Here is an 11,257-nt window from a genome sequence, read left to right on the forward strand (position 1 = left end):
CTTCATAGGAACATCAAGGCCAAAAATGGGTCTTCTTTGTGGAGGAGAGAGTTTAATTAATAGGTCTGTATGATTCCATGAAGATTATTATACCGTACTGTCAATCATGTTCATTCACGTCATGCTTGTGTAAGTTATCCGTACCCATGAGACAGCGAATATGAGTGTGGATGAATGGTTGTGCTTTGATTTTGACCTTTGTGTTCCTATTCATTGAATTCCGAATTGGCTTCACTTCGGTGCAGTTGTAAGTTCACATATATGACTACGTTATCAAGATAAAACTTTCTACCCTTGGTATAAGAGGACTCCGGCCAATGAGTTGTTATGCTGCAGTCATTCTACCAGGCATTGGAATATCATAGCAGAATTCTCTTATGATTTTCCAATGAAATAATATTAATGAAGACTGTTGATTAGGTTTTAAAAGTTGACTATACCCTAAATCTCCTAGGAGTATTACGTAGATGAAGAAACATGATGGTAACGAATCATGAGCGAGTCAATATGTTATTTTGTATCTTATTAGGCTAGAGATATAGCGACGCACCCCATGACCTGGAAATTCATCTTTGGAATAAGGTCAAATTGATACTGGATTAATTGAAAAGTTCATATAGATGATTAATATTTTTGAGAAATAAATATCATTTGTCAATTTTAATCATTGGCTAGAATGATACATTGGCGTAGAGGGTGACATGAAAATGGTCTTTTGGATATCAAAACACAGACAGAAAATATAAGGGTTTTAGGAAAATATCATGTTATGACTCCAATCCAGATATGAGAAAGCCCTAATTGAAATTACCCCAGTCCAGAGTTCATCAGGTGCCCATCATTCTTATGACTCCACTCCTTAAGTGGCATTCCATTCAATGTGATCCATACGGTGTAGTGATGACAATGGATCAACAACAAGGCTTATCAGGTTTAAGGATATTTTGATGTGTCAAGGAACACAAGGATGCATCCTCTTTCTGGAAAATTGGTTGTATCAATATGACCCCTTGGGGAAACAAGAAATCTGTTGAGATTTGTCCATTCCTTGGCTCTATGACATAGCTTGGAAATAGGCAGACAGAAGTAGATTGAGTAGACCAAGAAGAGGAGAAGATAGAAGAGGTAGTAAGAAGGAAAAAATTATTTGAAACACCAAAATAGACAGTGCGGAGCTTCTAGTTTAAATAGAGTTTGCTGCATCTGACCATTGCACAGCTAGCCATTAGAGGTAATTGCGTCCATTTGTATTACTTCTAAAGGCTAGTTACGGTTTAATACTAGCCGTTGACACAGCCGTGGGGTATGTGGTCAGATGGGGTTGGCAAGTCATTAATAGTCTTCTGATTGGTTGACCGAGAGTGACTTTGGCGGGTTGGAATGTCTTAGACTTGGCGAGTTCGAGTCTCCTTGGCTTCAATAAAATATTCATTCTGCTGTTTGGAAATATGATTTAATTATCGGTTTCAAATGTCCTGTACCGTTTCACTTTCATTCTATTTTCATGCTTATAGTAGAACTCAAAAATTGTATCTGAAAGGTTCTGCCGAGGTTGAGATAAAAATCGGTGTGAGAATCAGCCACAACAGAATGTAAAGACATGCCCATTCACACTATTTTGGCAAATCCGGTTTGGTCCCTTTCACATTCTGATCAGGGCCTTTCATACCACCGGCTTATCCCATTTTTTTTCTGACTGAGGTCTGTCAAGAGATTAATACGGTGGGCCCTAGCGATTGGTGGTGGCAGCTTTTCGTGGCATGCTAGAAAGGATAGTTGGTACTTAATAATACTCTTTGTATTATTTGATGCTGAGATTCAATCTTATTGTCCAATACTGGTTGTGAATCCTTGACAAGAATGATTAGACATCATTTTCCCATTAAGAACCGTGATTCCAGATGATGTTTCAAGTATCTTTGTCTTTCGTAGGATTTGATGCTATACTTAGATCTTGTAGTTTGCCATTAAAGTTTAGCACTATGCGACAATGTAAACTTCTGGACAGTAATTTTGTGCATTGATCATGAATTGATTATAAAACATTATAGGTATTATTTCATACCCCAAACATTGTCAAATACTGTGTAAGGATCACTTTTGTTAATTTTTTCTATGACAGTATTATATGACGTACATCGCAAACAAGGGTAATACAATGAGCAAAAATATTACCACTTTCATTACACATCTCATGAAATCCCTTTTATATGGGGATTAAAACTGTTTAATCCACGCGTAACTTATTGAGGTATTGTTTCATCTCAATCGGAATTATATTGGTTCACAAATCTTAAAATTTGGGATTAGAACCGAGCGTGGTCCAATACATCATGAATTTTTGTTCAGGAAACATCGAAATTTCATTACCTAAAATCCTAGGCTTCAGTATCTTTTTCGTAGATTTCAAGTGGTGGTTGTTGTTTGGGTCGAACTCTTATCCATAATGACGTGACAGTAAACTCATATGTGGTGCACAATAACTTTGATTTTCGACACCTGACAACTTATGTTTAGGAATTGTATTGTCAACATTTAGTGAGTGGTTATAGCCTACGATTCCATTTCTCCAGGGATTTCATATTTTTTGGCTAATCCATATATTTCCTTTTGATAGATGCCTCTCATTGATTTCATCATTTTGGTGGCAAACGTGATTGCCCCTTCTAGCTAGAGCTCTGCTGTTCAGATACCATTTGGTTAGCTCCTCTAGTGCCTGATCTTCTCGTGATTATTCATGTTATTCAGGTCCATTTTTCTGTTGTCTTGTCCATATTTCATTTCTACAAGTCCATACTCACTGTTTTAATTTTTGGCTGCTATAGTCTCTTCATTATATACTTCATATGAGGTTATCTCCGTAAATGTTTTTACGAAGTACCTGTGAAGTCTAATATTAATTAGGTTGCATTATTTTTTGGGCTTTCATGGCGCATACGGAGTTGAGCGTTTACAAGTTCATAATAAATCTCTTCACCAAACTATAATACGCACAACAAAATTAACTGATTCTTTAAGGATCCAATGTAACAGGGATAGTGTACTTTTCACAGGATAATCAAATATTCGTAAGCTCGGACAAAATTTTCAGCTGTCAGACGTTCATCCCAATGACTATTCAGAGGTTTATATTGAACTTCCTGGCCTACTCCCACAGTCTCCCGTCAATAACGCGCCACTATGTATTAGACAAGTTATTTAAATACGCAATCATTCAACAACATGAAACATAAATTAAAATCAAACAGACATCACACACACGCATCAATTATTTAAGAGAGTATTGCGACTTGGTACATTCCCAAGTTTGTAATTTTATTGAGGGTAAAGAACTTCCATGCCCTCTATGATGTCAGCGATGTGCGACGGTTGGAAATACAAGCTCGGAGGGGATTTTTCATGGAGACTACGAGGCCATGTTTCTCTAACAGGTCGACCCCCTAAGAGGTTGCGTCCCACCTGAACTCTCACACAAGACTCTCAATGAAGTACTGAAGATTAAGCAATGCAAGGCCCATCACGCGGCACATCCTCTAGCCCACTCCAAACGAGATCATCTAGACCTTGTTTCTATGAGTGATATCCACTCTCTCCCCTTCTCTGAAGGAGTTGATCCTGGATCATGGTCGGGTTCTGCTGTGGCTCACTAGAGACCCTCGGCGAAACGAAGTCGGATCTAGTTATTTAGATCCTGATTGGGCCACGTGCACTCAAAGGTGGTTAATTCTGTTACTCTTCTTTCTTTCCCTCTTTGGTAACTCGAGGCTGTATAAAAGGCCCCAAATTGGTCACGGTTTATCATTCAATTCAATTCAAGATTCAGTTTTTCTTCTTCTTGGTTCTTGAGAGTTTCGAGCTAGAGTGATCCAGAGTTCTGAGTTTGATCTGAGGGTTTCAGATTGATTCTTAGCAAACAATTGGTATTAGAGCGTGTTTTGAATCCACCGGGCCTGCAAAGATGCCAAACAAGGGAGAAGTTTCATCATCGTCTAAGAAGATCAGCACTAGAGAAGGTGATGCTGCTCAGAGTTCGGCGTTAGGTCATTTCCTGTTCGTCCTATTGTCGAACAAAAACTATCGGCAATGGGCAAGTCGAAGACAACCTTGACACTAGCAGATTGTGGGAGGTTATCTCCGGCGAGGAGATGAATCGGAAGAAGGATTGAGAAGCTTTGTCAGTCATCCTGTTTGCAATCCCGAGGACGTGATGACCAGCTTGATTCCAAGAAACCAACAAAGGATAATTGGGAAGTCCTGCGTGTTTTGAATCTTGGAGTGGATCGTGTCATCCAGCCGAGAATTCAAGGACTGTGGCGTTAGTTTGAGCTCCTGATGATGAAGAAGGATGAAGCTGTAAGTGAATTCACTCAACATTTCTCTCAAATTGTTCGTGAATTGAGGAGCCTCAGTGAGAGACTCCCTGAATGAGAAGTTGTTAGTAAACTTCTCAGGTTGACTTTGTCAAAGTATGACCCGACGACACTCTCGCTCGAGCCGTTTGGTGACATGAGCTCGATGATGATGGAGGAGGTAATCAGTTCTCTGAAGGTTCATGAGCTGCGACTGAGTGAACGAGAACAGAGAAAAGAAGAGCAAGCTCTGGTGATGTGAGCTCAGTCTAAGTTCAGGAGAGAAGAAACTAAACGGAGTTCCACAGGCAAAGGAAAGGGGGGTGCAAGGAGCAGAGGAAGAGACAGAGGTCGCGAAAGGTTCTTTGAAGAATCGTCCAATGATGGTGAGAAGCTTATATTTGACAAGTCAAAGATGCCGTGCTACAGATGCCAGAGACTTGGTCATTACAAGTCTGAATGCAGATATGACAAGAAGAAAGAAGAGAAAGCAAACCTGGTTGAATCTGGTGGAGATGAAGTCTCGGCACTACTGATGGCAGTTGAAGAGGAAACCGGAGATATGCTTTTTGAGAGCTCCAATGGGGATTCCTCAACTGCAAATATCTGGTTCCTTGCCACTAGAGCTAAATCACACATGACAGGTATTAAAAGTTATTTCAAATACCTAGATTTATCACTCACAGGCACAGTAAAATTCCGCGATGGAACAAGAATCACCTATGTTGGAAAAGGGACCATGAATGCAAGAGCAAGGATGGAAGAGTACGGAAGCTGGAGAAGGTGCTGTATGCACCAACTCTGAAGGTCAACGTCCTCAGTTTAGGTGTTCTTGATTATTAATGGTATCCTATTAATCTCAGAAAGGGTGCATAGTTCATCTATGACGTTGATGAGAAGCTGTTGTCAAAGGTGATGAAATCAGATGGTCTCTACAAGCTAGAGTTGGATGTTGTGGAGTCCTGTCACCTCTGTGAAGAAAGTAGTAGGAAGTCCATGTTGTGGCACTCCAGATTCTATCACCAAAGTTTGCACACCTTGAATCAAATGGCAAGATATGTAACAATCAAAGGTATGCCAGAGATTTAAATTTTGGAAGATCGATGCGCACCTTGCATCATTGGCAAGCACACCCGGGCACCATTTCCAAAGGGCAAGGATAAATTGTCACTAAAGCCCTTGGATTTGGTTTATGCAGATATTTGTGGACCCATTTCACCTACATCACTTGGGGGCAGTCGTTATTTCTTTTTGATAGTGGATGATCACTCAAGACTGATGCGGGCGGTCATGCTGAAGCAAACGTCAGATGCTTTGTAGTCTTCAAGAAATTTAAAGCACTTGCAGAGATAGAGAAAGGTGAACAGATCAAGTGTGTCCGGACTGATACAGGTGGTGAATTTCAGTCAGAAGAGTTTAATACCTTTTGTGATTCTCATGGAATTAAAAGGCAGTTGATGGCACCCTACATTCCTCAACAGAATGGAGTGGTAGAGAGGCGTAACAGGACATTGATCTCCTTGGTGAGAGTGATGTTAAAAGAGAAGAATGTGCCTATGCAGCTGTGGGCAAAGGCAGTGAACAATGTTGTCTACGTGCTGAATAGATCAGCCACAAAAAGTCTTACGGGGAAAGCACCACATGAGGCATGGTCAGGTTAGAGACCAAAAATTGATCATCTGAGGATTTTTGGGTCACTGATTTTTGTTAAGAAAGCCAAAAATTGTTTTATGTTCAGTGAAGAACCATCAAACTACAGGGAAGCCGCTGTAGATGTGAACTAGAAACGTGCCATGTAGGAGGAAATCAGGTCAATTGAGAGAAATTCAACCTGGGAAGTGGTATCTCCACCAAAAGACTGTAAACCCATTGGCCTTAAGGGGGTTTAAGAAGCTCGAGTTGTGGCAAAGAAGTACTCACAAAGACCTGGAATTAATTATGATGAAGTTTTTGCTCTTGCTGCCCTGTTTCAGACAATGAGGATGATCATTGGGCTGCCTGCACTCAATGGTTGGCACATCTATCGCTTAGAGTAAAGTCAGCTTTCCTGAATGGAGAAATTCAAGAGGAGATCTATATACAACAACCTGAGGGTTTTACCATAGAAGGTAGAGAAGGTGATGTCCTAAAGCTGAGGAAAGTTTTGTATGGGCTGAAGCAAGCTCCAAGAGCCTAGTATGGATGCTGTTTTGAACTCTCTAGGTTTTTGCAGGAGCAAACTTGAACATGTTATGTATGTGAAGAAGAAGGCCCAACATAACTTGACTGTGGGTGTATATGTTGATGACCTGATTGTCACAGGTTATGGGGAAGAAGAAGTGCAGATGTTCAAGCAGCTGATGAAGGAAGAATTCGAAATGTCTGATCTGGGTTTGCTCTCCTCTTACCTAGGAATTGAAGTGAAGTAGTTATTGACTACAATTACTCTGATGCAGAGCAGGTATGCTGCTAAACTGGTTAATTATTTCAAGGAGGAATGGAATCCTTCCTTGACTCCTTTGGAAGTTCGACTAAACTTCAAGGATGAAGAAGAGAGTGAAGCTGATTTAACTCTCTTAAGAAGATTGATGGGAAGCTTGTGGTACTTCACTCACATACGACCAGATCTTGTCTATAGTGTGGGTTTTCTCAGCAGGTTTATGCATAAACGCACTATAGTTCATATGCAGGCAGCAAAAAGATTGCCCAGGTATGTTAAAGGAACCAAAAATTTTGGTCTTCTATATAAAAGAAGCCAAGGAGTTGTTGAGTTGATGGGCTACAACGAAAGTGATTTTGCTGGAGTTACAATTGACATGAAGAGCACCTCTGGTCAGATCTTCTTCTTGGGTTCAATGGCAGTGAGCTGATGAAGCCTGAAGCAAAAAGTGATAGCTCTTTCATCATGTGAAGCTGAGTACATAGCTCTCTTAACTGCAGCTTGCCAAGGAATTTGGTTGAGCAGTCTACTAGGAGAGCTGAGAGGGGAATCACAGAATGGTGTCAAGATCATGGTAGAGAACAATTCAGCAATATAGCTGAGTAGAAATCCTGTGCATCACTGTCGTAGCAAGCACATTAACACAATATTTTATTTCATTAGATACTATGTGGAATCAGGAGAGATTGAAGTAAAATTTGTGAGGACTGACGAACAGATTGCAGACGTTCTCACCAAATCATTACAAAAGATTAATTTTTAGGTTTTTCGAGACGGAATGGGGATTCAGAAGATCGATCCAGACATCCAGGATCAAGGAGGAGATTGACGGAGTTGATTCCGGATCACGGTCGGGTCCTGGTGTGGTTCACTAAAGACCTGCGGCGAAACGAAGTCGGATCTAGTTATTTAGATCCTGATTGGGCCACGTGCACTCAAAGGTGGTTAATTCTGTTAGTCTTCTTTCTTTCCCTCTTTGGTAACTCGAGGCTATATAAAAGGCACCAAATTGGTCACGGTTTATCATTCAATTCAATTCAAGATTCAGTTTTTCTTCTTCTTGGTTCTTGAGAGTTTCGAGCTAGAGTGATCCAGAGTTCTTAGTTTGATCTGAGGGTTTCAGATCCATTCTCAGCCAACATTCTCCTCCTGCAAGAAACCTCTATGGAAAAAACTCCAGCGGATTCGGCCACATATCCTCGTCAAGGTTCATTTGCGCCTCCCCGAAATCACGGCTGTACCCGTTGTAAAGGTATACCCATTGAATGTAATATCCTCAGTTGACTGCGTGCGGTATAAGAAGATGTGCAAGAGGATGGCACCGCAACCCCTCAAAGTCCACTGCCTTGAGGTAATCATCCATCGGTTTTTTCAGGATTTCCTCTGCAAGCTTTTCCTGTATGGCACAGTTCTTGACAAGGTTCTTCATGATCCACTTCAGCGCACATGTAGTTGTTTCAACCGAAGACGTTAAGAACTCAACACACAAGAAAAGAATTTCATCCTCAATTAGACTTCTCTTATCTTCAATGCAGATGTCAAGAAGGCGATCTAAGTAGCAGACGCCTAGTGTGTTCTCCCCGAAGAGCCCTGCTTCTTTTCTCTCTAAACGACTTCTAATTCGAGGGAGAAAAGTGTCATGTTGCAGCATCCAAGATTGGCATGGGCGACTATTACTCTTCTTGAAGAGATATCTGCAAAACGTGTCCGCCATAATAAACATGTTGAGTCCAAAGGTGAAACTCAAGAGCGCTATCATCGAGTCCACTACTCTTCTCAAAGTTTCCCTGCCCGACTTCTCGTCAAAGCATAAAACAAACGTCAAGAGGATCACTGAGTGTTCAAAGATCTCCCTAACCTGAACAACATGATTGGGGGACGCGGAGGCAGCTTCTCGGAGTCTTTCAATGATGATATGTACAGACCACATGTGAGGCATGGGGTTCTTCACGATGGGCAGGGTGCTAACTGCAGCGAAGTTGCGCCTGAAGTCCCGCCACATGGGCCCATAACCTATGCCGGACAACGCATAAAAGTTGATACCAAATAACTGCATGGCGGGAGGGGGCCGCGGTCCGCCTAGGAAGATAGCGACATGGCCGTTGAGCATCTGTACGCAAGATGCCGGTCGGCAACCATAACCATGAAGAAATGACCAAGTTTGACAATCGCGAGGGGTCTGTACTCGGACCATTTATTCTTGAGGAAGAAATGAAATTCGAACACAGTGCTTGAAAACCAGAAGAGATGGGCGATAACGTTTATGGCTGAAGGCCCTGGCAGCAAACTTTGTCATGGTCGTGGCCTTTGTAGGAGAAAGATGGCCAGTACGAGGTATGAGAGCAAGAGCATTACCGCCCAGGTCTCCATGCAGAACTCAGAATATAAAACGATGAAAGAGCAAGACCGAGGGGGAGATCCTTATACAGGAGTGAGGCTCCCTCTTCCCGGCCTGGTTATTGTCAAAATCTGTTAATGATAATTTTTGCGTGGACGAGAGGCAACATCGAGGTCAATGTAGTAGCGGCGCGTTAACCATTAAATGTTAAAACAAATTTAAGTGATGCATCACACATGTCTCTTTGGCTAATCGTAAATGTTTTTGTAAATAGAAAAAATGATACATCGAGAAAAATAGAAGGGAGAAAGAGAGTGATCTTCTACCAATAACTTTATGGTTTCGACCAAGCAGTTGAAAAGGACAGGAAGGCAGACAATTGTGGCATGAATCTGATCCCCCATCAGATCAAGAAAAACAACCATATATAAAAGCGGTTACTTCATGGACATTCTTGGTTTGACATCTAACCTAACCTGGCATTAGAAAATACTTCAAGCGGTCGGGATAGTTAATAAGACGTGAAATCGGGATCAAATTGCAGTTATAGGTTGCCATTACATTGTTAAGGCTGAATCACTAGACTCATTTTTCAACGAGGAAATTATAAAAGCATTGAAAAGCCACTTCATAGAGTAATTTATACTATACAAAACTTGAACGTCACCATTTCGGGCTGTGGGAACCCAAACTAACTATTGAACGGATCAGGTCCCCAATCAGTTGGACAAAAAATAATTTTTAAAATCGGTGACTTCATGCAGGTTCTGGTTCGGACGTATGCGTATGGCCGGATTCATCAATAAAACCTGAGGATGATTAGCATTATAACCACATGGGTGAGAGGGATAAAACATGCATTGCGAAATATTCTGTGATGATAATGTCATCGTGCATATAATAATAAGATCTAAAGTCTCTGAAAGAGTTCTCTAGAGTGAATAAATGACTGATCGCTTACAGGGTATGTATATCATGATGGCGCTTGGCTATGACATAATCCATCATTTGTATAAGATGGATAATACGAGGGGGTTGGCTAATGCTGTAAAAAAAAAGAGCGACAATGTCGATTGAGAACCTGTTCCCTTATTACTAAAAACCATGATAGTTCGTGGAGTCCACTATGATGAAAAGTTAGTTCGATTACATTCATGTGAATTCCACACAATTATATGCTTGGATTCGAAATTACCTCCAAGCGATAAATTTTTTTTAAACTTCGATAAGGTTAAATCTAATTTAATCGTAATGATAAAAAATGACATTCCTGTCAGGGCCAGAGAATAACTCTCTATCTTTTACATGGATATGCAGCACTCTATAACACATAAAACGGAAAATATAAGCCCTATTTCTTTTCAAGTAAGGTTTCTATGTTCCAACCGACATAGAAACTAACATTCTAATCTTTTGAAAACTCAACATGGCTAACATATCCTCTTTAATGTCGACTGTTTTACTCTTAGATGATCTCTAAACTTCTGAAATCTTCTTTAGCCAAAGCCTTGGTGTACCGATCTCCTACTTCATCAAGAGATCAGTAATGTCGCATGATAATGGCTCCATCATTGACCTGTTCTCTAATATAACGATACTTGATCCTAATGTGCTTGGTTCTTTTATGAAATACTGGATTATTGGCCTTAACAATGGTTGATATGTTATCACACAGCAGAATAAAATCTTTTTCTTGTTTTACACCAAGATCTTTCAAAATCATTTTAAGCGATATTCCATATTGACTTGCACTTCCAGCAGCTTTTTACTCAGCTTCTGAAGAAGATAGTGCAACTGTCTCTTTGCTCTTTAAACCCAATTAAATACCTCTCGAGCCGATGAGAAAACCATATCCACTTGTACTCTTTCTTTCGTCTATGTATCCTGCCCAATCACTATCCAGATATCCCGTCAACTAAAGATTACCTTATCTGCCATATAGTAATCGATATTCTTTGGTTCCACAAATATATCTCACAAATCTTATCATTTTTCAAAATGATGAGTAGATGAATAACTCAAAAAACTTGACAACAAACTTACAGATAACATGATATATGGTCTTGTATTTGTGAAATACATTAAACTCATTACCATGCTTCTATAAATTTGCTTATCCCCCAAAGTCATGCCATCAATCAAAGTCAACTT

General features: G+C 40.5%; 1 protein-coding gene across 1 annotated transcript; it reads right to left on the reverse strand.

Moving 5' to 3' along the window:
- Positions 1–3,344: 3,344 nt before the first annotated feature.
- On the reverse strand, positions 3,345–9,064 carry LOC144708284 (cytochrome P450 89A2-like). Its single transcript, XM_078581534.1, has 6 exons — positions 8,993–9,064; positions 8,054–8,878; positions 6,649–6,736; positions 4,846–4,975; positions 4,213–4,420; positions 3,345–3,440 (listed from the first exon to the last, which is right to left on the reverse strand). Exons 1-6 carry the CDS (start codon positions 9,062–9,064, stop codon positions 3,345–3,347), a joined length of 1,419 nt encoding a protein of 472 aa, XP_078437660.1.
- Positions 9,065–11,257: the final 2,193 nt, after the last annotated feature.

This window comes from Wolffia australiana, chromosome 10, assembly GCF_029677425.1.
Source record: "Wolffia australiana isolate 7733 chromosome 10, ASM2967742v1".
NCBI lineage: Eukaryota > Viridiplantae > Streptophyta > Magnoliopsida > Alismatales > Araceae > Wolffia > Wolffia australiana.